The sequence below is a fragment of the Panthera tigris genome, chromosome D1 (genome assembly GCF_018350195.1).
Source record: "Panthera tigris isolate Pti1 chromosome D1, P.tigris_Pti1_mat1.1, whole genome shotgun sequence".
In the NCBI taxonomy this organism is placed as follows: domain Eukaryota; kingdom Metazoa; phylum Chordata; class Mammalia; order Carnivora; family Felidae; genus Panthera; species Panthera tigris.
The window spans coordinates 109,571,405-109,593,033 of record NC_056669.1 but is presented as its reverse complement, the minus strand read 5'-3'; the positions used below and the strand labels follow the sequence as shown (position 1 = coordinate 109,593,033).

General features: G+C 56.7%; 1 protein-coding gene across 1 annotated transcript; it reads left to right on the top strand.

Moving 5' to 3' along the window:
* Nucleotides 1-760: 760 nt before the first annotated feature.
* On the top strand, nucleotides 761-11,093 carry UNC93B1 (unc-93 homolog B1, TLR signaling regulator). Its single transcript, XM_042958628.1, has 11 exons — nucleotides 761-919; nucleotides 1,121-1,262; nucleotides 1,767-1,920; nucleotides 4,204-4,365; nucleotides 4,570-4,702; nucleotides 5,035-5,128; nucleotides 5,683-5,807; nucleotides 6,611-6,793; nucleotides 7,261-7,534; nucleotides 9,446-9,564; nucleotides 10,314-11,093. The coding sequence occupies exons 1-11, from the start codon at nucleotides 824-826 to the stop codon at nucleotides 10,653-10,655; spliced, it is 1,824 nt and encodes a 607-aa protein (XP_042814562.1). The 5' UTR covers nucleotides 761-823; the 3' UTR covers nucleotides 10,656-11,093.
* The last annotated feature ends 10,536 nt before the right edge of the window (nucleotides 11,094-21,629 follow it).

The window sequence follows — 21,629 nt, the reverse complement described above, 5'->3', positions numbered from 1 at the left end:
GCAGCCAGCGGCCTCCCACTTCTGCCTGCAGCCGCCACACCGCAACTGGAGGGCGGTGCATGGGAGGAGGGCACCGGCTGTCAAGTCCGGTGGTGGGATCCCTCCGTGGGGCTGCTGTGGGGGGCCCTTTGCTGACCTGCGAACACACCGCATGGGGCGTGGAGGTGGAGCTGAGGGTGACAGTGGTAGCCCTGAGTAGAGCCTATTATGGCCTGGCACTTTTCTAAGGCTTTGCGTTAATTAAAAAAAAAAAAATTTTTTTTAATGGTTTTATTTTTGAGAAGAGAGAAAGCATGAACAGGGGAGGGGCAAAGAGAGAGAGAGGGACACATAGAATCCGAAGCAGGCTCCAGGCGCTGAGCCATCAGCACAGAGCCCGACATGGGGCTCGAACCCACAAACCGTTGAGATCATGACCTGAGCCCCCCAGGCCCCCCAAGGCTCTGCATTAATTTAGCAATCCGGTGATTGCCCTGGGAAGCCGTGCTGAGTGAGAAAACGGAGACCCAGAGAAGTGGAGTTGACTCCCAAAGCTACCAAGCCAGGAAGTGGCTGAGCGAAGAGTCCAACTTGCTCCTCGCGTCTCCGAGGCCAGGTCCCGGCGGCCCGGGGACACCGGCCACGCCCCTCCGCCCCGCCCCCGCCCCGCCCCCGCCCCGCCCCCGCGTTCGCGGACACCTTAGGCCCCGCCCCTCGCGAGCCGGCGACCCGCGGGGCGGGGCGGGGGCGGGGCGGGGGCGGGGCCCGCCTCCTGGAGGAAGTGTCCCGCCCGCCGCCGGTGCACCCCAGGCGGCCGCCGCCAGTGCTCCCTCGGGGTCGGGCCATGGAGGCGGTGCCGCCGCTCTACCGCGTGGCGGGGGCCGCGGGGCCGCAGGGCGACGAGGACCGGCTCGGGGTTCCCGACGGGCCGGGGGCTCCGGTGAGCGGGGACGGGTCTGTGAGAGGGGGGGTGCGAGGACCGGGAGCGCGGGGGGGGGGGGTGTCTCCCCGGCGTGGGGGAGGGGGGGAGGCGCCGCCCCCGGGTCGGGCCGTGGCAGCGGGTCCCGGGAATGGGGCGGTGCGATGCGACCCCCGGGGCCCCCAGCCCGGGTGCGACGTGCACGCCGTGCGTGCCCCGCAGCTGGACGAGCTGGTGGGCGCGTACCCCAACTACAACGAGGAGGAGGAGGAGCGCCGCTACTACCGCCGCAAGCGCCTCGGCGTGCTCAAGAACGTGCTGGCGGCCAGCGCGGGCGGCATGCTCACCTACGCCGTCTACCTGGGTAGGCGGCCCGCAGCGCCAGACCCCGCGGCTTCCCCGCGGCCTCCCTTCCCAGCCCCGGTCAGGGAAAGAGAAACCTTAGGGGCCGGTTGGCTTCCCTTCCTCTTTCACTTCCTCCCCTGCCGCGCTCGCAGCTGCCGCAGCTGTGGCCTCACCACATGGAGGTGGGGTCAGGTGCAGTGTTCTGGATTCCCAGGCAGCACCTTCGGGAGCGCGTGGCCAGGGTCTGGGCGCCCTGGGCGGGTCTGCCGCCTTCCAGATCTGGAGCGCTGGACGTGTGTATGGGGGAAGGGTGGGGGGGGGGGGCGGTGCGGGGAGGGTCTGGATTCAAGTGGCCGACGCTGCCACGGGCTGTCAGGACGCTTGGCCCAGCCTGGGCATCCCTCTCGGTCCTCATGGGCGTTGGAATCGGGGACTGGCGCTCCCTCCAAGCTCGCGCGCCGGCCTCTGTTCCGTTGCGGCGGGAGTTAGGCTGCCCCCTCTGTGCCCGCCCCCTGCCCCCCAGGCCTCCTGCAGATGCAGCTGATCCTGCACTACGATGAGACCTACCGCGAGGTGAAGTATGGCAACATGGGGCTGCCCGACATCGACAGCAAGATGCTGATGGGCATCAACGTGACGCCCATCGCCGCTTTGCTCTACACACCTGTGCTTATCAGGTGCGTTGCTGCTGTCCCCAACAGGGCTGGACTGTCACTCAGATACTGAAGGGTGCAAGGGCTCTTGGCCCATGGGGTCTCCCCCTGCCCCGGTGTTCTTGGGGGTGGGGAGCTGGGGAGGCGCCTTGCCTACCTGGAGGGGTGAGAGAGAGGGGAGGACCCAGGTTTAGGGAAGGGAGCAGGAACTTGACCCCAGGGCACATTTCCCACAACCGAAATCCACTCCTGCCCCTTCCCTCACCTTGCCTGTGCCCCACATGGCATTGTCTTTGTGCCCTCCTCCGTGGTTTGGAGCTACAGGGACCTTTCCAAGACCAGGGCTGTGGAATCTCTGGAGAGGATCTGATCAGCCCTAACACCCAGGCAACCAAGCCCGGCCTGATCAGCCCCATGGCCGGTATTGAGGGAAGACATGGCCTGGCAGGAGCCCCAGACGGTCTACCCTGGACCTGAGCCTTGGAAGCATCTGGTCCAGCCTTCTGGCCAGTGCAAAACCCCCCTCCACATGCACCCTCCCCACCAGGAGGCGGGTCTCCGCTCAGATGAGACCCAGAGACTAGCAGACCAATTAGATGGGTTTTAGTTCCTCTATCTTAAAACAAACAAACAAACAAACAAACAAACAAACAAAAACAAAAAACCCCAAACCCCAAACTCCTTTAACATCATCGTACAAAGACCATTAGGATCCTAACTGAAATCAGAAAAAAGAAAACCCTCCCAAGCCCTCCAGTAAATCAGCTGACTTTGTTGTCCCAGCAGCATGCAGGGATAAACGTTTACGTCCTTGTCACAAGAGCGTGTGCCGAATTCACGTTTGCTTGCTTTCTTTTCACTGCACGTGGCCTTCTCCTCAGTTTTCACATTGAGGAGTCTGTGACGGTAGAATCTTCTGCAGAGATGGGGGCACCCAACCGTGGCTCAGAGTTGGACATTCAGCCCCCCTCCTTTTGCTTTTTTTTTTTTTTTGCATATTCACTTTATGCTTGTAGCTCTTTCCTTCTTAAAATTAAAAAAAAAATTCTACAATAAATTTCTAGCGGTACCTTTAGCAGATCAGAGAAAGACTATGGCTCTGAAAACATACCACTGTTGCTAATAACAGCTAAGTCTTTCTTTCCCATGTGCTGGGCCCTTTCTGAGCGTTACCTCATTCCCTAGGATCCCAGGGAGATCTAAGAGACGAGGAGAAAATGAGACATTCAACGGCTTGCCCAGGTCCCACCGGTAGCACCTGGCAGTCGGAAAGTTTGACTCCCTCGCCCTAAGCTTGCCCCTTGCCCAAACTATCAGGCTGATTTCCTAGAGGGCTGTGCCCATTTGCATGACCTTGGGCTGTGCGCATCATTTTTTTAAACCACAGCCTCACCAGCAATGAGTGCTGATATTTTTACTTTTTGCTCATTTACTCCATCAAAATGTGACTTGCCCCCCCCCCCCCCATAGATCAGAGTGGGCTGCCTGTCTATTGTTTATATGGCAAAATAAGGATAATAAAAGAACTGGGGCCCTGTAATAGAGAAAGTAATTGTGATCGGAAAATCAGAGTCATTTGGCTTTGAGCTTCCTGGAAGCCAAAGCAAGGAAAGGAACTAATGAGCACAAATAACTCAAAAACACCCCAAAGCTCCTGGCAGTGGTTTTTAGCCTGACTAGCCTCCGTGCCCTGAGCGGGCCCTTATCCGGTCAGTGGTCAACCACCTTTAAGCCCAGTGTGGCATTTTCTCAGAGTCAGCAAGCCTGTTGTCCTAGAAGCCAGTGAGGACGGAGCTTCCCAAATGACCACAGTGGACGGCAAGAGCGATGGGCAGGGAGGAAGGGATGTTGGTCCTGCCAGGACCTCTCTCTGGTCCTAAGTTTCCTTGACCCAGTTTGACTTGCGTCCCTGGGCCCCGAAGCCACAGCATGTGAGCTTGGATGGAGAAGGGGGATTCGCGAGCCAGCCTGGAACACAAATGAGGGCTGGATGTGCACGCAGGCCACTGACCGGTGACACCGCCCCTTCTCCCCCCATCCTTGCAGTGGCCACGAGAAGCTTGTGGTTTGGGCTCTGTGCTCCCCCTTAAGCTGTGGAAACTGATTGTGGGGACCTGGGACTGAGACCACCAGCAAGTCCCTGTCTCTGCTCTCTGCCTTAGAGCCCCTGACTCCAAGGCCAGGGATTACTCCCTGTCTCGCACCGCCTGGTTGGTGAGCCGGCACCCGGGCCTGTGGCCCCTCTGGTCTCAGGCCCCAGTGGTCTGGGCAGGCTCGCGGTGCCAGCATCCCTCCTACTGCCCGCAGGTTTTTTGGCACCAAGTGGATGATGTTCCTGGCTGTGGGCATCTATGCCCTCTTTGTCTCCACCAACTACTGGGAACGCTACTACACACTCGTGCCCTCGGCTGTGGCCTTGGGCATGGCCATTGTGCCTCTTTGGGCCTCCATGGGCAACTACATCACCAGGTGAGCCTGGGGGGCCGCAGGGCGGGAGGCTGGAGACCTGGCTGTGTCTCTGCCGCACTGCCAACCTCAGCTGGCGGAGCTCGCTCTGCCTTTCGGGTCTTAGTTTCCCCGTCCGTGAGACGCAGCCCGTAGCCCTGCGTGCAGGAAGCAGAGGCACCGGGTAGAGGTTGGACTGGGGGAAGCTTTCTCTCCTTTGTGGTCCAGGATGGCTCAGAAGTACTACGAGTACTCGCATTATAAGGAGCAGGATGATCAGGGCCCCCAGAAGCGCCCGCCGCGGGGCTCCCACGCGCCATACCTCCTGGTCTTCCAAGCGATCTTTTATAGCTTCTTCCATGTGAGTCAGCTCCACGTTGGCGCCATGCGGGGGGGGTGTTGCAAGCCCAGGACCCACACGTTGGAGCCCATCCCACAGTCTTCTCAACCCTCCAGTCCACTGCCCTTTCTTGAGCCACCCTCTGCTTACCGACCTCTGGTGACCGACCTCCTCCTCTCCTTGTCGAGGAGAAAGTCCTCCTGCGCCGGGCACTCCCTCCTGCCACCAGGCCGCCCTCAGAGCCGGGGGGGAGGGCTCCTCTTCGGCCAAGGCTGTGCCCAGACCCCTTTCAGACCATGCCTGTGCCCCGTGCCTGCTTCTGAGCCCAGCCCAAGCTGCCCTCCTGCCCACAGCTGAGCTTCGCCTGTGCCCAGCTGCCCATGATCTACTTCCTGAACCACTACCTGTATGACCTGAACCACACACTCTACAACGTGCAGAGCTGCGGTTAGTCTGCATGGGGTGGGACCCCCAGGCCTGTTCACCTCCCCCATTGAGTCATCCAGCAGACACGGGGCTCTTGAGAGTGCCCAGAGAGGATGCCCTTGCCCACAGGTCCAGGGCTGAGAGCCTGGTGGCCCACACCTCTTACGGGCAAGGCAAAGGACCCTGTAGGAGTATGCAGTCAGGACATCTGACCCAGCCTGGTGGGGACAGGGTGCATCAGGGAAGGCTGCCCGGAGGAGATGCCATCTGGGCTGAGCCACAGATATCCTCAGAGCTCAATCACTGCAGGGTGAATGTATGCAGTTGGGGGATGGACTGGTCCCCACCTCCAGCCTCCAGGCACTAGGGCAGGAAGGGGGGCTAGGTGTTCCTCTCCTTGTGGCCCCTCCAGCCCCAGTGGCCCTCTCCTCCAAGCTGCTCCCCAAATGAACCTTGCCTTTGCAAGCACTGTCCTCACCCACCACCTCTGACTCTCCCCTGCACCCTCCCTCCTTGCTCCATTTCTTTGTGGTTGACTTGACAGTGTGCTCTACGCCCTGTGTCCCACTCTTCAGGTACTAACAGCCAGGGCATCCTCAGTGGCTTCAACAAGACAGTTCTGAAGACGTTACCACGGAGCCGAAACCTCATTGTGGTGGAGAGCGTGCTCATGGCAGTGGCCTTCCTGGCCATGCTGCTGGTGCGGCCTTGGATGGGGTGGCGGCGGAGTCAATAAAGTCTGGGGACTGAGGCGGGGAGAAACGGGTGCCATCTGGGCGCGTTGCTGGCAGGCAGCCCGGGCAATGTCCTGGTCTGAGGTGGGAGCCGGGTCTGAATCCTGGGGAGGAAGCCTGAACCTAGCAGCCAGGCTAGAGGTTTGGGAATGAACCTGGAGTTGGAATCCCAGAGAACGAGGAAAGGGGGACCAAGCCTGGTCTGGGGTGGAGCTGGAGACGGGGTCCTAGAGGACTGGGCTGGAGGCAGAACCCGAGAGGTAGGACTAAGGTGCAGGGGGCGTGGCTTGGGCGTGGCTTCTTCCTGGAGGCGGGGCTGGGAAACAAGGCCGAGGTCTATGGGTGAAGCTGGGGGCAGGCCCCGAGGCTGAGAGGCTGGGCTGAGGTCTGTAGGTCTGTGGGTGTGTCTAGGGGCGGGGCCCTGGGCTGGGAGGCGGGGCCGAGGTCTACCGGGGAGCCTGCGGGCAGGGCCAAAGGCTGAGGGGTGGAGCTTAGGTCTGCGGGTGTGTCTAGGGGCGGGGCCCGGGGGCTGGGAGGCGGGATTAAAGTCTGTGGTGAGTCTAAGGGCAGGGCCCAGGGTTGAGAAGCAGGGTTGAAATCTATGGGTGTGTTTAGGGGCGGAGCCCGGAGGTGAGGCCAAGGTCTGTGGATGTGCCTGGGGGCGGGGCATGGGGCTAGGAGGCGGGGCTGAGGTCTGTGGGTGTGTCTAGGGGCCGGGCCTGAGGCCTGAGTGCCTGGCAGCCCGCCCCCTCAGTCCGCGGGTCCGCAGGTTCTGGGCCTGTGCGGCGCCGCCTACCGGCCCACTGAGGAGATCGACCTGCGCAGCGTGGGCTGGGGTAACATCTTCCAGCTGCCCTTCAAGCACGTGCGCGACTTCCGCCTGCGGCACCTCGTGCCCTTCTTTATCTACAGCGGCTTCGAGGTCCTCTTTGCCTGCACCGGTCTCACCCTGGTAAGTACCCCCCTGCATAGCGTTGTCAGATAATATACAGAACTTCAGGTTAAATTTGTATTTCGGCTAAAGGTTTTGAATACATGTATAAGTATGCACAGGTGCGTCCCAGACACCCCCCTTCCTTTCTTTCCTCCCTTCCGCCATTCCCCCACTGCCTTAGGCATGTTATTTTAACCTCTATCTGTGAAGTGATTCTAATAACCATGCTTGCTCCCAGAGCTGTTACATGGTTGAGACAGAATAACGCCCATAAAGTGTATAGTTCCATGCGGGGTACAGCCTTGGTATCTGAGGACATTGTTCAAGCCTTCTCCCCTGTCTGTGCCTTCAGAAGCTCCCCATGAACTTCCCAGGAGTTAGCCCTGACTTGGTCCAGAGGGGACAGGGTGTGGCCTGAAGACCTCAGGTAGGGAGGGCCAGAGCCTGGGCCAGCTGACCTCTGACACTCACTCCTGTCCCCCCAGGGCTATGGTGTGTGCTCCGTGGGGCTGGAACGCCTGGCCCACCTCCTCGTGGCTTATAGTCTGGGCGCCTCCGCTGCCTCGCTCCTAGGCCTGCTGGGACTGTGGCTGCCGCGCCCGGTGCCCCTGGTGGCTGGGGCTGGAGTGCACCTGCTGCTCACTCTCAGCCTCTTCTTCTGGGCCCCCACACCTCGGGTCCTGCGACACATTTGGATCCTCTACGTAGCGGCTGTCCTCTGGGGTGTGGGCAGTGCCCTGAATAAGACTGGGCTCAGCAGTGAGTATAGCCATGGGCACTGGGATGGCTGGGCAGGGGACCCTGTGACTACCTCGGGGTGGTTGGGGAGGAACACAGAGATCCCAGGGACAGACATGGGGTCCCATGGATACACTAGGGGTCTGTTATGGTGGAGGTGGGCGAGCATCCCTGTGGACACTCCCAGGAGTGGGAGGAAGTTCCATGGGCTGCAGGGACAGATGAGGAGGGCTGTGGACGCACCAGGGGCAGGTATGGGAGTTGCACGCCATGGACATCCTGTCGACACCCCAGGGTGGGCTTGGGGCCCTGTGGCCACTGGGGGTGGGGGCTGTTAGCGTGAGATCTTGTGGCTACACGGAGTAGGTACAGGGCTCTGTGGGCACCTCTGAGCGACAGTGTGGAAAACCACACCTGGGATACTTTGCTTTCCAACCAGAGGACAGGGCCCACCCTGACACTGGGAGCAGATTGCCAGTCCGTGCTCTAGGGAGCCTGGGAAGCAGCAGGTGGCCCTGTACGCGCTCCAGGGTGCAGGCGCACATATGACCTTTTTATGGAGAAGAGCTGGGAGCAGGCATGAAGCCCCAACGCCGGTCTGCAGAGTAGCAGAGTCCGGGCCCTGAGTCTGGGCTGCTGGGGTGGGGGCCCCGGGGAGTGGAACTCTGTTGGCAGAAAAGTGGGGGTGGGTGGGTCAGAGTTCAGCTGTGTGATGCTCGCTGCCCCCAGGTAGGCATATGCCCGTGACACGCAGTCAGTACACACAGGTGCGGGGGGGACAGGGTGTGGCCTGAAGACCTCAGGTGCAGTTATTTGGATCTTTCACATCAGCATCCGCTGTGATGGGCCAGTGCTGTTAACAGTTTTGAACATCACCCTGGGGGCGTGATGTGGTGGAGGTCATGCCTGCTGTGGGCAGGGCGGGGGCTGGCTCAGGTGACCCCTGCACCCGCCATCAGACAGTCAGGTATCCGCATCTGTCATAGGGCATGGAGCCCCACATTCTGGGCCACACTCTCTTGGCTGTTGCTCTGAGGCTGCCAGATCTGGGCAGCATCCGGTGTTGGTACCAGGTCTGGATTAGGACCTGGTCCTGGAATCCCCTTCTGCCTGCCCAGTTCTGCTTCCTGCCTCCTCCTTGTGAACCCTGGGTGGGGGGGGGGGGTGGCTCCCTGTCCCTCCACAGTAGCCCTGGGGGGAGCGGTCACGCTGCAAGGCCTTAGGGCAGGGAAGTTAATGTCCTGAGTGGCAGGTGAGGGTACGATTTGCTAGGTGCTCTGTGGGCGCTCTCACATTAAAACCTCAGAACACGACATATAATATGCATCATCTCATTTACATTTGGGAAAACTGGCCATGGGGAGTTAACTTACGCTGAGACTACCCCATAGAGCCAACATTTGAATCCTCATCTCTGTACTAAGTCTCTCCACTTCACAGTCCTGAGTCTCCTGACTCCCTGTCCGGTGGTCTTTGTTCCCAGCCCAGGGGAAGTTCAAACCTCCCCGTTTCAGGTTTGCTTTGCAGAAAGCTTGTTGCTGCAAGCGGTTTGCCCTCCCTGAGCCCAGGGTGAGGAGAAACAGCCTCCAAAGGCCTGGCGTTGTGCACCTGGGGTCCGAGAGATGACAGGATGTGACGGCATATAGAGTTTTCCGCTTTTGAGACCACACATGTGCTCCAGAGTGAGGCCCACACTGTACCCCCTTGCAAAGTTCACCTGTTCCTGCCTCTGCTCAGCTCCCCAGGCAGCGTAATAACGGGGCTTCCACCAGGGGGCAGGCCAGGACCGGCTCAAAGGGCTTTCCAGGAGCTCCAAGGCCAAGGGCTGACACCAACCGAGTGCTGGCTCTGAGGGGGTCACAAGTGGGAGATCAGCCATTCTGGTCCCTGTTGACCCCTCTCCCCTTCCTGCCCTGTCCTGCCCACCTGCAGCACTCTTGGGAATCCTCTACGAGGACAAAGAAAGGCAAGACTTCGTCTTCACCATCTACCACTGGTGGCAGGCAGTGGCCATCTTCACAGTGTACCTGGGCTCAAGCCTGCCCATGAAGGTGAGCCTGAGCGTGGTAGGAGGAGGGTCTCTGGGGGCGTTAGGACCCCTCATGCCAGCACCCAGGCAGATACTTTCTGAGTGCCCACCCTAGCCTCACAGCCCCCCAAAAGGCACTACTCCCCAAGGGCCGGGTCAAGCCCACTCCAAACCCAGGACCCGCTTACTGCCTCGCCTCACCTCCCCTGGGCCTCAGTTTACCTGTCTCTGAAGGGGTTCACAGTTTCTCTTTCCTTGGGTGTTCATCCCAGACACCTGCGGGCAGTTTGATGATCTGTTCACAGGACGTCAGCTCTGAGCTGGGCGGGGAGGGTCTTCCCTTCATTGGCCTGCGGGGAGCCGGGTTCCTCGTGCTCTGCTCCCACCTACTGGTGGGTCAGTTTAGCAGGTCTAGACCCAACATTTGAAAAAATGAAATAGAAGACATGAGAGCAGGATGTGCTGCTTGTATGTGTGTATGGACTGTTATGATGGGCAACTACGTTTGGCGGTGGGCTACAGCCAGAAACGTCTGAGAGGCATTTCTCACAAGGGTGCCTGCGCTAAGGGACACAGGAGTCTAAGCCCCAGGGAGGGGCAGAGCTGGGGTCTGAGCCTCGCCCGCGGCAGGGTGCTCAGGAAGCTAAGGTGGCTTGGGCAGCTGTGCAGTGCGATGCGGGACGCGAGCGCGCCTGTCCCGCGAGGGGCTAAGCGGGGAAGGCGCGGGGGCGGTGACCCGCGGATCCCCAGCATCCCTCTTCGTGCGCACAGGCTAAGCTGGCCGTGCTGCTGCTGACGCTGGTGGCGGCCGCGGCCTCGTACCTGTGGATGGAGCAGAAGCTGCGGCGGGGTGTGGTCCCGCGTCAGCCCCGCATCCCGCGGCCCCAGCACAAGGTGCGCGGCTACCGGTACCTGGAGGAGGACAACTCGGACGAGAGCGACGCGGAGGGCGAGCGCGGCGGCGGAGGCGGCAGCGGCGGCGGCCCGGGGGACGGCGTGGAGGAGGAGGCGCCGCCCGCGGGTCCCCGGCCTGGCCCGGAGCCGGCCGGCCTCTGCCGCCGGCCCTGCCCCTACGAACAGGCCCTGGGAGGCGACGGGCCCGAGGAGCAGTGAGGGGCCCAGCCTGCTCGCCGGCCTCGGTTTACCGCGTCTCAGGTCGGGGCCCCCGTGACTGCGCCTCCTTCAGGAAGGACCTTGGCCCCCAGCCCCGTGTTCGGGAACGGCCGTCCGGAGCCCCCGGGCCGCCTGCAGCGGGGGCCCGTCCCGCAGCCCCTCTTGGACGAGACGGAGCTTTGAGACCCCTGGGTTGGAGAGACGGACGGCACAGCCGACCCCCCCACCTCCGGGGCCGCCCTCCACGACCCCTCCCCGGGCCCCAGAAGGGGCGGGGTCCTCCTGCCGCCCCCGCCCCCAGTCCCGCCCCAGCTCCGCTCTCGGCTGCGGGGCTCCGCCCAGTGCACCGCGCGCTTTGCACATCATACCCCCGTGGTCCGTGAAGAGACACGACTTTTTATAGGAAATGAGAAATAAAGAGGTTTTGTATTGTCCTGACCGGGAAGTCTCGAGCTGCGGGGGTAAGGAGGGCGCCCGGGACGGGTGCCCGGCTGACCCTCCTGGGGCAAGATCTTCGACCCCTTGACCCCCGCCGAGGGGGCGGGCCCCCTAATCCCCGCCCATCCGCCCTGCCTTCCTCCTGGAAGCCCCGCCCCTCCCCACACCCACCTGTTTTTCCAGGTCCCACCGTGTCCACCCAGGAGAGACAAGCGCCCGGTTGGCCTGCGGGGACCGCGGCAGAGAGTGTGACGGGGCTGCCGGTCCCTCGTGGGTCTAGAGGGCGCGACAGACTCCGAAGGTCCAACTCCCACCGCCCCTCCTGCAGTCTCCATAAGCATCTCCAGCCCTCCCGCCCGTCCTCATCCTTTTTCTATTGGGGTGTTTCTGCCTGCAGCTCCCCCAAGGGACTCCTTTGGGAGCCAGGTCCACTTCTGAGCCGTGTCAAGGTCGCCCCTGCTGGTCTGGGCAGGGAGAATGGTTGTCTGAGCCCCGGTGAACTTGGCCACTGCCCTGCTGTAGCCTCAGCTGCGGAGCCCATGAGAGCCACAGACCCCCTACAGCCTGAGGGCGCCCCTTTCTCCACGACCCCCATGGGAGGGACTGAGACCCCACTGGAAAGGGCTTTGAACGCCTGGGTGAGGACAGCTAAGGGGGCCACATGAGGGTCATAAAGCCCTGGTTGCACCCCAACAGATCCTCTGCTGTGGCCGCACCATTCCTCACCCCCCACATCCCCTCTACCCGCTGAAGGCCAAGGCCAGACCGTGTCCACACCCACTTCAGCCTCAGTTCTCTTAGACACCCCACGCCCACCACCATAAACCACGCCTCCACTCTCTTCTCTCTGGCCTCGCTCGAGTTTGCATCTAGCAACCTCTAGGGGGCCTTGGAGCCAGGCTCTGTGACCTCAGGCAAGGGCCTGACCCATCTGAGCCGCAGAGTCCTTCTTGGTAAAGTCAGCGTCGGTAAACAAGGAGACATGTTTGAAACCCCTCAGCACAGTGGCTCCCTAGGAAACTCACAAGGAAGCAGAGAATATCTTACATTTTCTAAATTTTGGAGGGAAGCAGCAATCCTGCGTACTTTTCCACCCCAGGCGAACTAATAGATCCACGTGGCTCCCAGCTTCAACATTAGATCACCGCACATTCCCTTCACGTTGTATCTCTGAGACGTTGGGTTTCCTGTGGTTTTGGGGATAAGAAGGGAAAGTCACCACCATGGACCAGGAAGTGAGGCTGGGGGGCGTCCAGTCTGATTTCAAGGTGTGAGAAGCCGGCCAGTGCACACAGCCGATTAGTAAGTAGTGGTAGTTTTTTTTTTTTTTTAATGTTTATTTTTGAGAGAGAGAGAGAGAGAGGCAGAATGCGAGTGGGGGAGGGGCAGAGAGAGGGGGAGACTCCAGGCTCTGAGCTGTCAGCACAGAGCCTGATGTGGGGCTCCAACTCACGAACGCAAGGCAAGATCATGACCTGAGCTGAAGTCAGATGCTTAACCAGCTGAGCCACCCAGGTGCCCCAAGTAGTGGTAGTTATTGAAGAATGAGATAAAAGTACTGTTTTTTCTTCCTATTTATGCATATTCTATTTCCTAAATGACCACTAAGTTATTAGGACATAAATTTGTATTAAGTTATTTGGACCTAAAATAATTGGTAAATAGATATTAGATGTTAGATATTTCTTTTGGCCTGGGAGCGCTGTGGAAAATGACCGAGGCACCAAGGGTGCCAGGAACCGAGAACGTTTAGCACGGCGCTGGCACAGAGAAAGCTCTCAACCAACCTCAGTGAGTCCCTCACTGGACCCTGTGGCACCGCTTGCCCCGAGGACCCGCTGCCCCCTCTCTGGGCCTCGTACCAGGGAAGGTGGGTAAATCTATGATCTGTGACTCATGACAAAGGAGTCCCCCCCCGCCATCTTTTGCAAACCAACATAAGCCCGCTATCAGGTTGTCTTTGGCAGATTCCGGGGTCCTGCAGGCATGGAGGGCAGGGAAGGTGACAGCTATAGTAAGGGTCATAGGTCCCCACCTGCCACCCCCACCTCCGCCCCAGCCTCCCTACCAGGTGGCCTGCACACTCAGGCAGGTGAAGGGCCGGAAGCTCAGACTTTCACTGACAAGCAGACCCGGAAAGGGTCACGTTGAGTGACCTGTAGTCCAGGTGAGCGCCATCCCTCTGCCCTTCGAGACCCCCATCAGCATCTGTGTGGAAAGGAAGGTTCTCTGGCAGCAGATACGACAACATCCTCCCGGCAGGATTGCAGCTAAACTCCCGTCAGAGCTGGGCAATCAGACACTAGCCTCTGAATGCAGGGCTGGGTGCTATTCAGAGTGTGGACCCCTGGGTGTGCCGGGCAAGGGTGAGAGGGGGCGGGAATAGGTCTATAATTTGTCACCGTCCAAAGTCATTTCTTTCTTTCTCTCCCTCTTTCTTCTTTCTTTCTTTCTTTCTTTCTTTCTTTCTTCTTTCTTTCAGTTTATTTATTTTGAGAGAGACAGAGATGTTGCGAGCAGGGGAGGGGCAGAGAAAGAGGGAGAGAGAGAGAATCCCAAGCAGGCTCTGCATTGACAATGCTGGGCTTGAACTCATGAACCCTGAGATCATGACCTGAGCTGGGCTTGAACTCATGAACCCTGAGATCATGACCTGAGCTGAAATCAAGAGTCAGATGCTTAAGTGACTGAGCCACCCAGGTGCCCCCAAAGTCATCTTTTTTTTTTTAGGATTTCGGGAATAGAATTTAGGGATTCATCACTTACATACAACACCCAGTGCTCATGCCGACAAGTGCCCTCCTTAATGCCCATCCCCCATTTAGCCCATCCCCCCACCCAACACCCCTCGAGCAACCCTCCATTTGTTCTCTGTATTTAAGAGTCTCTTATGGTTTGTCTCCCTCTCTGATTTTACCTTATTTTTGCTTCCTTTCCCCTATGTTCATCTGTTTTGTTTCTTAAATTCCACATGAGTGAAATCACGTATTTGCCTTTCTCTGACTGACTTATTTTGCTTAGCATAACACACTCTAGTTCCATCCATATAGTTGCAAATGGCAAGATCTCATCCTTTTTATTCACCAAGTAGTATTCCATTGTGTGTATATATATATATATATATATATATACATCTTCTTTATCCATTTGTCAGTCGATGGACATTTGGCTCTTTCCATACTTCATTTATTGTTGATAGCGCTGCTATAAACATTGGGGTGCATGTGCCCCTTCGAATCAGCATTTCTGTATCCTTGGGATAAATACCGAGTAGTGCAATTGCTGGGTCGTAGGGTAGATCTATTTTTAATTTTCCTAAAGCCATTTCTAACATCTATCTCAATATTAGACAAGGACTCTAATTGGAACAGATTGGAAGGTGGCCCGGGAATATGGAGCAGCCACATGGGAGGGGCGCGTGGTTTCTGATCACGTTTCTCGTGCCTAGTGAGTTCCCCATTAAGAGACTTCACAGACCCCCTCGCTGCTCCTGGCACTTGGAGGAGACACCCCCCCCCCCCATGGCAAGCTGCCCCCATGACAAGCAAGACACAGAGCACCCAGGACAGGCAGTGGAATTGCTCGTGGCCGCAGACCCTCCAGGTGTGGTCGTGAGGTACCATCATCCCTCGTCTCCATCCCTTCTGGATAAAGTGACTGGTGTGGTTTCTGGGCCCCTGAGTGGAAGGAAGATCAGCAGGGCCATCACTGTCACCCCCCCACCCCCCCTCCTCACCCCCCCCCCCCGCCAACAGCAGTTTGATTTTGTCAATCTGCACCAGGAAGGTTTTTAAATTAAATGACTCCGAGAATCTACAGTCTGAGATCTGGTTTATCTTTAATTTCTCGGTAGCAGGTTAGATAGCCTGAAATTCTCCTTCTTGGGAACACCTAAAGGTGCTGGCTAGAAAATAACCTGCTTTTTAAATACATAGCTGAGCTGTCAGGAAAGTAAGCAAAGTTCTCCAGGGCCCACGCTGAGGGCCGCGACCCTCACCAGGTAGGGGCTGGTGTTAAGGCCACGCGGAAAGCTGGACCGTGGAAAAGCGACACTTTTAGGGAAAGGGATGGAAGAAATCCCACCCACAGACACAGGAAGACATAAGGAACTTTGGGCTCTGGGTGGGAAAACAGTTTGCCTTGAGAGTTCTATGTTTTCAGGCACGCTTTCTGGAAGTTTGGAGTGCCTACCAAGGATTCACCCCATCCGTGTGGCCCAGGAGCCCCAACATTGAGAAATTAACATTAAAATTTCTTTTAATGTGGCTTGGTAGCATCCCTGGGGCTCCGGGCAAATACACTTGGAAAACCTCTCTGATGGCTCCCTGAGGCCCAGACACCCAAGATTTCTCACGTGAAGCCCCTCTGAGGCTGAGCTCACAGTCCAAAATTATAGAGCACGCGAGGAAACAAATCACAGTGAATGGAAGCTAAAAAACAGCAAAAGGAGGGATGCCTGGGTGGCTCAGTGGGTTGAGCATCTGACTCTTGATTTCAGCTCAGGTCACGATCTCACGGTTTATGGGACTGTGTGCTGAGCCTGCTTGGGATTCTCTCTCTCTCTCTCTCTCTGCCCCTCCCCTGCTCTCTCTCTGTCTCTCAAAAATAAGTAAATAAACAATTTTTTAAATGTTTATTTATTTTTGAGAGACAGAGTGCAAGTGAGGGAGGGGCAGAGAGAGAGGGAGACACAGAATCTGAAGCAGGCTCCAGGCTCTGAGCTGTCAGCACAGAGCCCGACGCGGGGCTCGAACTCACAAACCGTGAGATCACGACCTGAACCGAAGTCGGACGCTCAACCGACCGAGCCACCCAGGTGCCCCAGTAAATAAACATTTTTTAAAAAGGTACCAAAAGGAGCGGGATTAGACACTCCTCCCTCCAAGCACCTCCCCTAACTACGAGAAAGAGGTGTGCACGACAGGTGCTTCTAGAAGCCTCCCAGCGATCTCTGTCCCTTGACCCTTCACACCTGTGACATCTCCTCCCCTTGGCTGTGGGATGGACCTAGCGATTTTCTTCTAACAGAACACGGCAGCGATGGGTGGAGTGCCAAGCTGGCCTCCAGGACTCCCAGGCCCTCCCCGTGAATGTGGGTGGGGTCTCGTGCTGGGAGAGCCCCCGGGATCAAGCTCCCCATCAGTTGCCTGTCGGGTAATCAGAAGGGAGATGACCTGAGTGGGCTTGAGCTGAGGCCTTTAAAAGAAGAACTCTGGGCAGAGAGGCTCTCTTGCTGGCCTGGAGGAAGACTGGCCGGGAGCTGAGAGAAAATGGGGACCTCAGGGCTGCAACCGGGGCGAACCGAACAGAGCCAACACCTTGATCGCAGCCTCCGATAGCAGAGGCACATAGGTACCCGTGGACACAGCATAAAATGTGTTAATCACATAGTAAGCGGTAAAAGGATTCCCCAAAGAGAAGGCTCGGTGGGTCTGGAATGAAACAAGAGTGAGTAGCAAGGGTGGCTTTGGATCTTGGCGGTGGTCAAGGGTGGAGCTCAGCTGGGGTGGGGGGTGGGGGGCGGCCCCGGGCAGACCGGGGCTTTCGTGATGTGAAGGGGACCCGCAAAGCTGCGGCGTCAATGAGAGCGGGAGACATTCTGCTCAGTGAAAGAAGCTGGGCACAAAAAAAGCCACAGAAGGTAGGATCCCGTCTGTGTGAAATGTCCAGAAGAGCCAAGTCCCTGGAGACAGCGAGCAGATTTGTGGGTGCCGGGGCCCGGGAGGTGGGGAGAAGGAGTGATTGCTGATGGCTCTGGGGTTTCTTTCTGGAGCGATGGAAACGTTCTAAAAGTGGACAGTGAGGATGTGTACACAGCTCTGTGAATATACGAAAAGCCACTGAATTATATACACGAGGATCATCCATTACAAGGATGAATTTCAGGATATGAGAATTATATCTCAGTCAAGCTGGTATTAAAAGGAAAGGAATAGGGGCACCTGGGTGGCTCAGTCGGTCAAGTGTCCGACTCTTGATTCTGACTCAGGTCATGATCTCAGTCGTGAGATCGAGCCCTGAGTCGGGGCCTACTTAAGAGTCTCTCTCTCCCTCTCCTTCTGCCTCTCTCCGGCTCATGCATTCTCTCTCTCTCTCTCTCTCTCAAAAAAAAAAAAAAAATATATATATATATATATAATTAAAATAAATAATAAATGAAAGGAATCTCACGTACAATTTAACAATGATTGAAAATTTGGGGATAATTGTAGGTCTATGCAGTGAGGGAAAATTACCTTCAATTAAAGTTTCTGGAAGGTTAGCAGGGTAGGCATTAATTAGAGAAGGCAGGGCCAGTTTGGCCCATGGTAAGCTCAACACTTGATTAGGGCCGTGGGCTGTAATTTTAGGTAGGCGTATACGTAACAGTTGACCCTTGAACCACATGGGCCCACCTATCTGTGGAGTTTTTACAGTACGGTGAAAATTGTAAATGTATTTTCTCCTCTTTATGGTTTTCGTAACCCTTTCTTTTGTCTAGCTTACTTTATTATAAGAACACGGTCCACCTAACGCACAAAATATGTGTTAATAGTCTGATTACGTTATCCATGAAGCTTCCTGTCAACGGTAGCCTTTTAGCAGCTAAGTTTTGAGGGACTCAAAAGCTACACTCAAATTTGCAACAGTGGAGGGGGTCGGTGTCCCTAACACCCATGTTGCTCAAGGGCCAACTGTCATATTGTTTGGAGGGATTCTGGGTACAAGAGAAAAAAGAGGGGGGAGGTTGGGGCTCAAGGTCTGTTTTTGGAGGGATTTGAGGAGTGCTGTGATGTTTTCAAGGGCTATGGGCGGGGTAGAGCACCTATGGGGAAGGTGACACTGGAGTCACCCCCAGAATTCAGTCTGTCCGTTGGCAGGGACGTGGTGGTCAGAGGGCAGCACCATTGGGAATGAATCTGACATCTAGGCACGAGTTAGCAGGAGGCAAGAGTAATCTCGTTGGAATCTGGAATATAATAATTTGAGCCAAACGTATTACCTTTAGGCATAGAGCCCTATTGGTCAGGGAGGCACAAAGATGGATGAATGTCACGGGCTAATGAGTCAGTCAACCCACCCCGCGGCGGTAGTATTCCTGCTGTGGATTAAGGAGCCCAAGGGTGCCCACATTCTGTTGGTACCGCTTCCAGTATTTTAGAACAACTCCGTTTGCTAATAACACGAACATATAGAGGCATGAAGGTCAGAGGCCGTCTGTGGGTGCAGTCTGTCATTTTGGAGGCCTTTTGCTGTAAAGCGTGACTCCCTTTTAATTTTGAAAGAGGGTTGGGGCACCTGGGTGGCTCAGTCGGTTGAGCGTCCGACTTTGGCTCAGGTCATGATCTCGCGGTCCGTGGGTTCGAGCCCCGCGTGGGGCTCTGTGCTGACAGCTTGGAGCCCGGAGCCTACTTCTCATTCTGTGTCTCCCTCTCTCTCTGCCCCCTCTACTACTCACACTCTGTCTCTCTCTCTCAAAAATAAATAAACATTAATTGTGACAGATGATCAGTTGAAGAATTCCAAGATTGTGTCTTGTTGGAATGGATTTATTATCTTAGATTCTAGGAGGCTGTGGCCCCTACAGAATATTGAATAACTCAAACGATCTTGGATGGCAATGGGGCCGAAAGATGGTCCATGAGTATTTCAAACCTGAGTGGAATCCCCCAAAGGATGGCAGTGTCCTTGACCCAAGTCCAGCTCAAAGAACAGCCAGAGCTGAGCAGATGCATTTTTATGCAATGGCCTGAGGGCCTGGAAGCCCTGACCTGGAATAAGCATTGTTTGGGGACCTTGGTTAATATTTGCGTGTCCAGGAGGACTTGGGAGCACCTCCTACTAGAACACACTTTATGATATGCCAATTTTAACTCTTAACTGTCCCGTGAGAGGTTTTCATTGGGATCGTAATTGTGCCTTTTGTATTTTTGGTAAATCTTGCAGCTTAGGTAGGTGGATGTCCTCAGGATATCAAAGGTAGGCGTCGAGCCCTCTTGAAATTTATAATTAGAGGGTCACATTCAAAGGATTCCCCTTGGGCCTCAATCTGGTCTTTTTCCCTTAAAGGATGAGAGTAAGGCTGCGGATGTGGAAATTTTCCCAAGTGTTTTGTTCAAGAGATGAGTCTTTTGGGGGTGCTGATTGGCTCAGTGGTTAGAGCATGTGACTCTTGACCTCGGGGTCATCAGTTGGAGCCCCACATTGGGTGTAGAGATTACATAAACAAATAAATAAACTTTTAAAAAATGTTTATTTATTTTCGAGAGAGAGAGGGGGCAGGGAGGGGCAGAAAGAGAGGGAGACGCAGAATCCAAAAAAGGCTCCAGGCTCTGAGCTGTCAGCACAGAGCCCGATGCCGGACTTGAACTCACGAACCACGAGATCATTACTTGAGCCAAAGTTGGACACTTAACTGACTGAGCCACCCAGATGCCCCAAAGGTGGGCTAAAATTTTTTTAAAACAAATTGTTTTAATGTTTATTTATTTATTGTTGAGAGGCAGAGACAGAGCGTGAGCATGGGAGGGGCACAGAGAGAAGGAGACACAGAATCCAAAGCAGGCTCTGGGCTCTGAGCTGTCAGCACAGAGCCCGACGCGGGACTCAAACTCACAAACTGTGAGATCACGACCTGAGCCGAAGTCGGATGCCCAACCGACTGAGCCACCCAGGCGCCCCGCTAAACTTTTTGAAAAAGAGGGGAGGTGCCTGGGTGGCTCAGTTAAGCGGTTAAGTGTCCGACTCTTGATTTTGGCTCTATGATTTTGGTTCACAAGGTCGAGCCCCATGCTGGGATGCTGTCTTTCCCTCTCTCTCTCTGCCCCCCTCCTCCTCTCTCTCTCTCTCTCTCTCTCGAAATAAATCAATAAACTTTTTTAAAAAGAGAGCGATGAGCCTTTTGTATTTTGAAAGAAGGTAAGACCTTCTGATACTTGTTGAGGTTGGAAAGCTTGGGACAGGTTGAGTCGTTTTGTGTCGCATATTGGGCATTTCGAGGTTACCCGAGTAGTTCTGTTTTTTTGGTGGCCCATCCATTAGCACAGGCTGGGGTGTCAGAGTCAGGAAAAGTGCATTGACGTCCCTGGTCGGCCAGGGTGCACTCCGCAGCCAAGAACAGCCCACACTTCAGCCAACCGAGGTGCCCGCGGGCCCCACGTTTGATCGGGGAGGGCCCGATGTCTCCAGAGGGCTCCCTCACCAGAGCTTCAAAGTGTACGAAGCCCCTTTCTTGTTTGCTTGCTTATTCCCGGGGGCTCCCAAAGTGGCTACCGACCCTGGGAGAGGGGTGGCCTCCCCCTCAGTCTCTGGCAAGGGACCAAGGATTGCACGGGGAATACGCCGGATGACCCAGATAAGGCTTTATCCTACAGATGTCACCTGTACTGTAGCAAGGAGGCTTGCGGCTAAGTTGAGCCCATGTTGAACCTCCAGGGCCCAGACGTAACGGACACCTGTCTGGAGGGTAATGAGCTCATTTCCCATAGGGCCCAATGTGCGGCCAGCGGTTGGTTTAATGGGGTGTGGGAGCTGCCGGTGGCAGCTTTTCACACGAGAAACCCGTGGGCAGCCGTCCTGAGCCGCTCATGCCTCTCAGGGGCACGAGCAAGGTCTGGTCGAGAAAGGAGTGCTCGGAGGGCATCGAGGAAGTGCTTGTGGCGTAGCCGGTGGTGCAGCAGGTCGAGCTGACCCACAAGGCCGAGGTCAAGACCCGGCTGATTTGCCTGGTGAGGACACAATGAGCCACTTTTGGGTTTAAGGTCGACTACTTGCACAGACAGTGAGACGGGGACTAAGCCACAGCTGCCGGCTCCCTGTGGTCCCTGTCACGTGTACCAAAAAGGAGGCCTTGAAACCAAAGGGGCCAGGGGACTGTGAGGCGCGTGGTGGGGTGCCCCGCGGCTGAGAGCCCGTGCCAGGCTGCGGCCGAGTGTCTTATGTCCCGCAGCTCTCTCCTGAGGAGGCCGGTCAGAGGCCTCCGAATAGTATTTTTGTCTTCGCCTGCAGTAACTTTATCTTAGCTTTTTGTAACTCAGGATAGTTTAGGGGCCCTTCTATTGATACACTTTTTTTTAATCCTGCAGGAAGTCCCCAAGTGGATCAGAATACAGCAGTGCAGTGAGGGCAGCCACACAACAGAAGCACCTTGACCTTGGGGAGCGCTGGTGAAGCAAGGCCCGCGGAAGCACCAGGCTCCAGACGTCGCCGCGTCGCGCTCACGCCCGGCGACCACCCCGGGGCCCAACCACCCTTTCCAGGCAGCTCTTGGGAAAGGTGGGGGTCGGTGCCTGGCTGCGACCTGTGACCATTCCCATTCTTCTCTCCGATGCATGGCTCAGCACTGCCAGGGTGCGGTCCGGGGTCAGGATCCTCAGGATCTGTTTCTTTGCATGCTTTCTCAACCCCGTCTGGGGCCTGGCCCTTGGGCCCTTTCCCCCATCGTTACGTCTGGCTTCAACCAGCTAGAGGTAAGGCAGAGGCTGGGTAAGATCCGATGGAACCAACGGAAAGGGCAGCGCCTGGAGCGCAGACGTGCCAGCAATTTCCTGAGCCTGC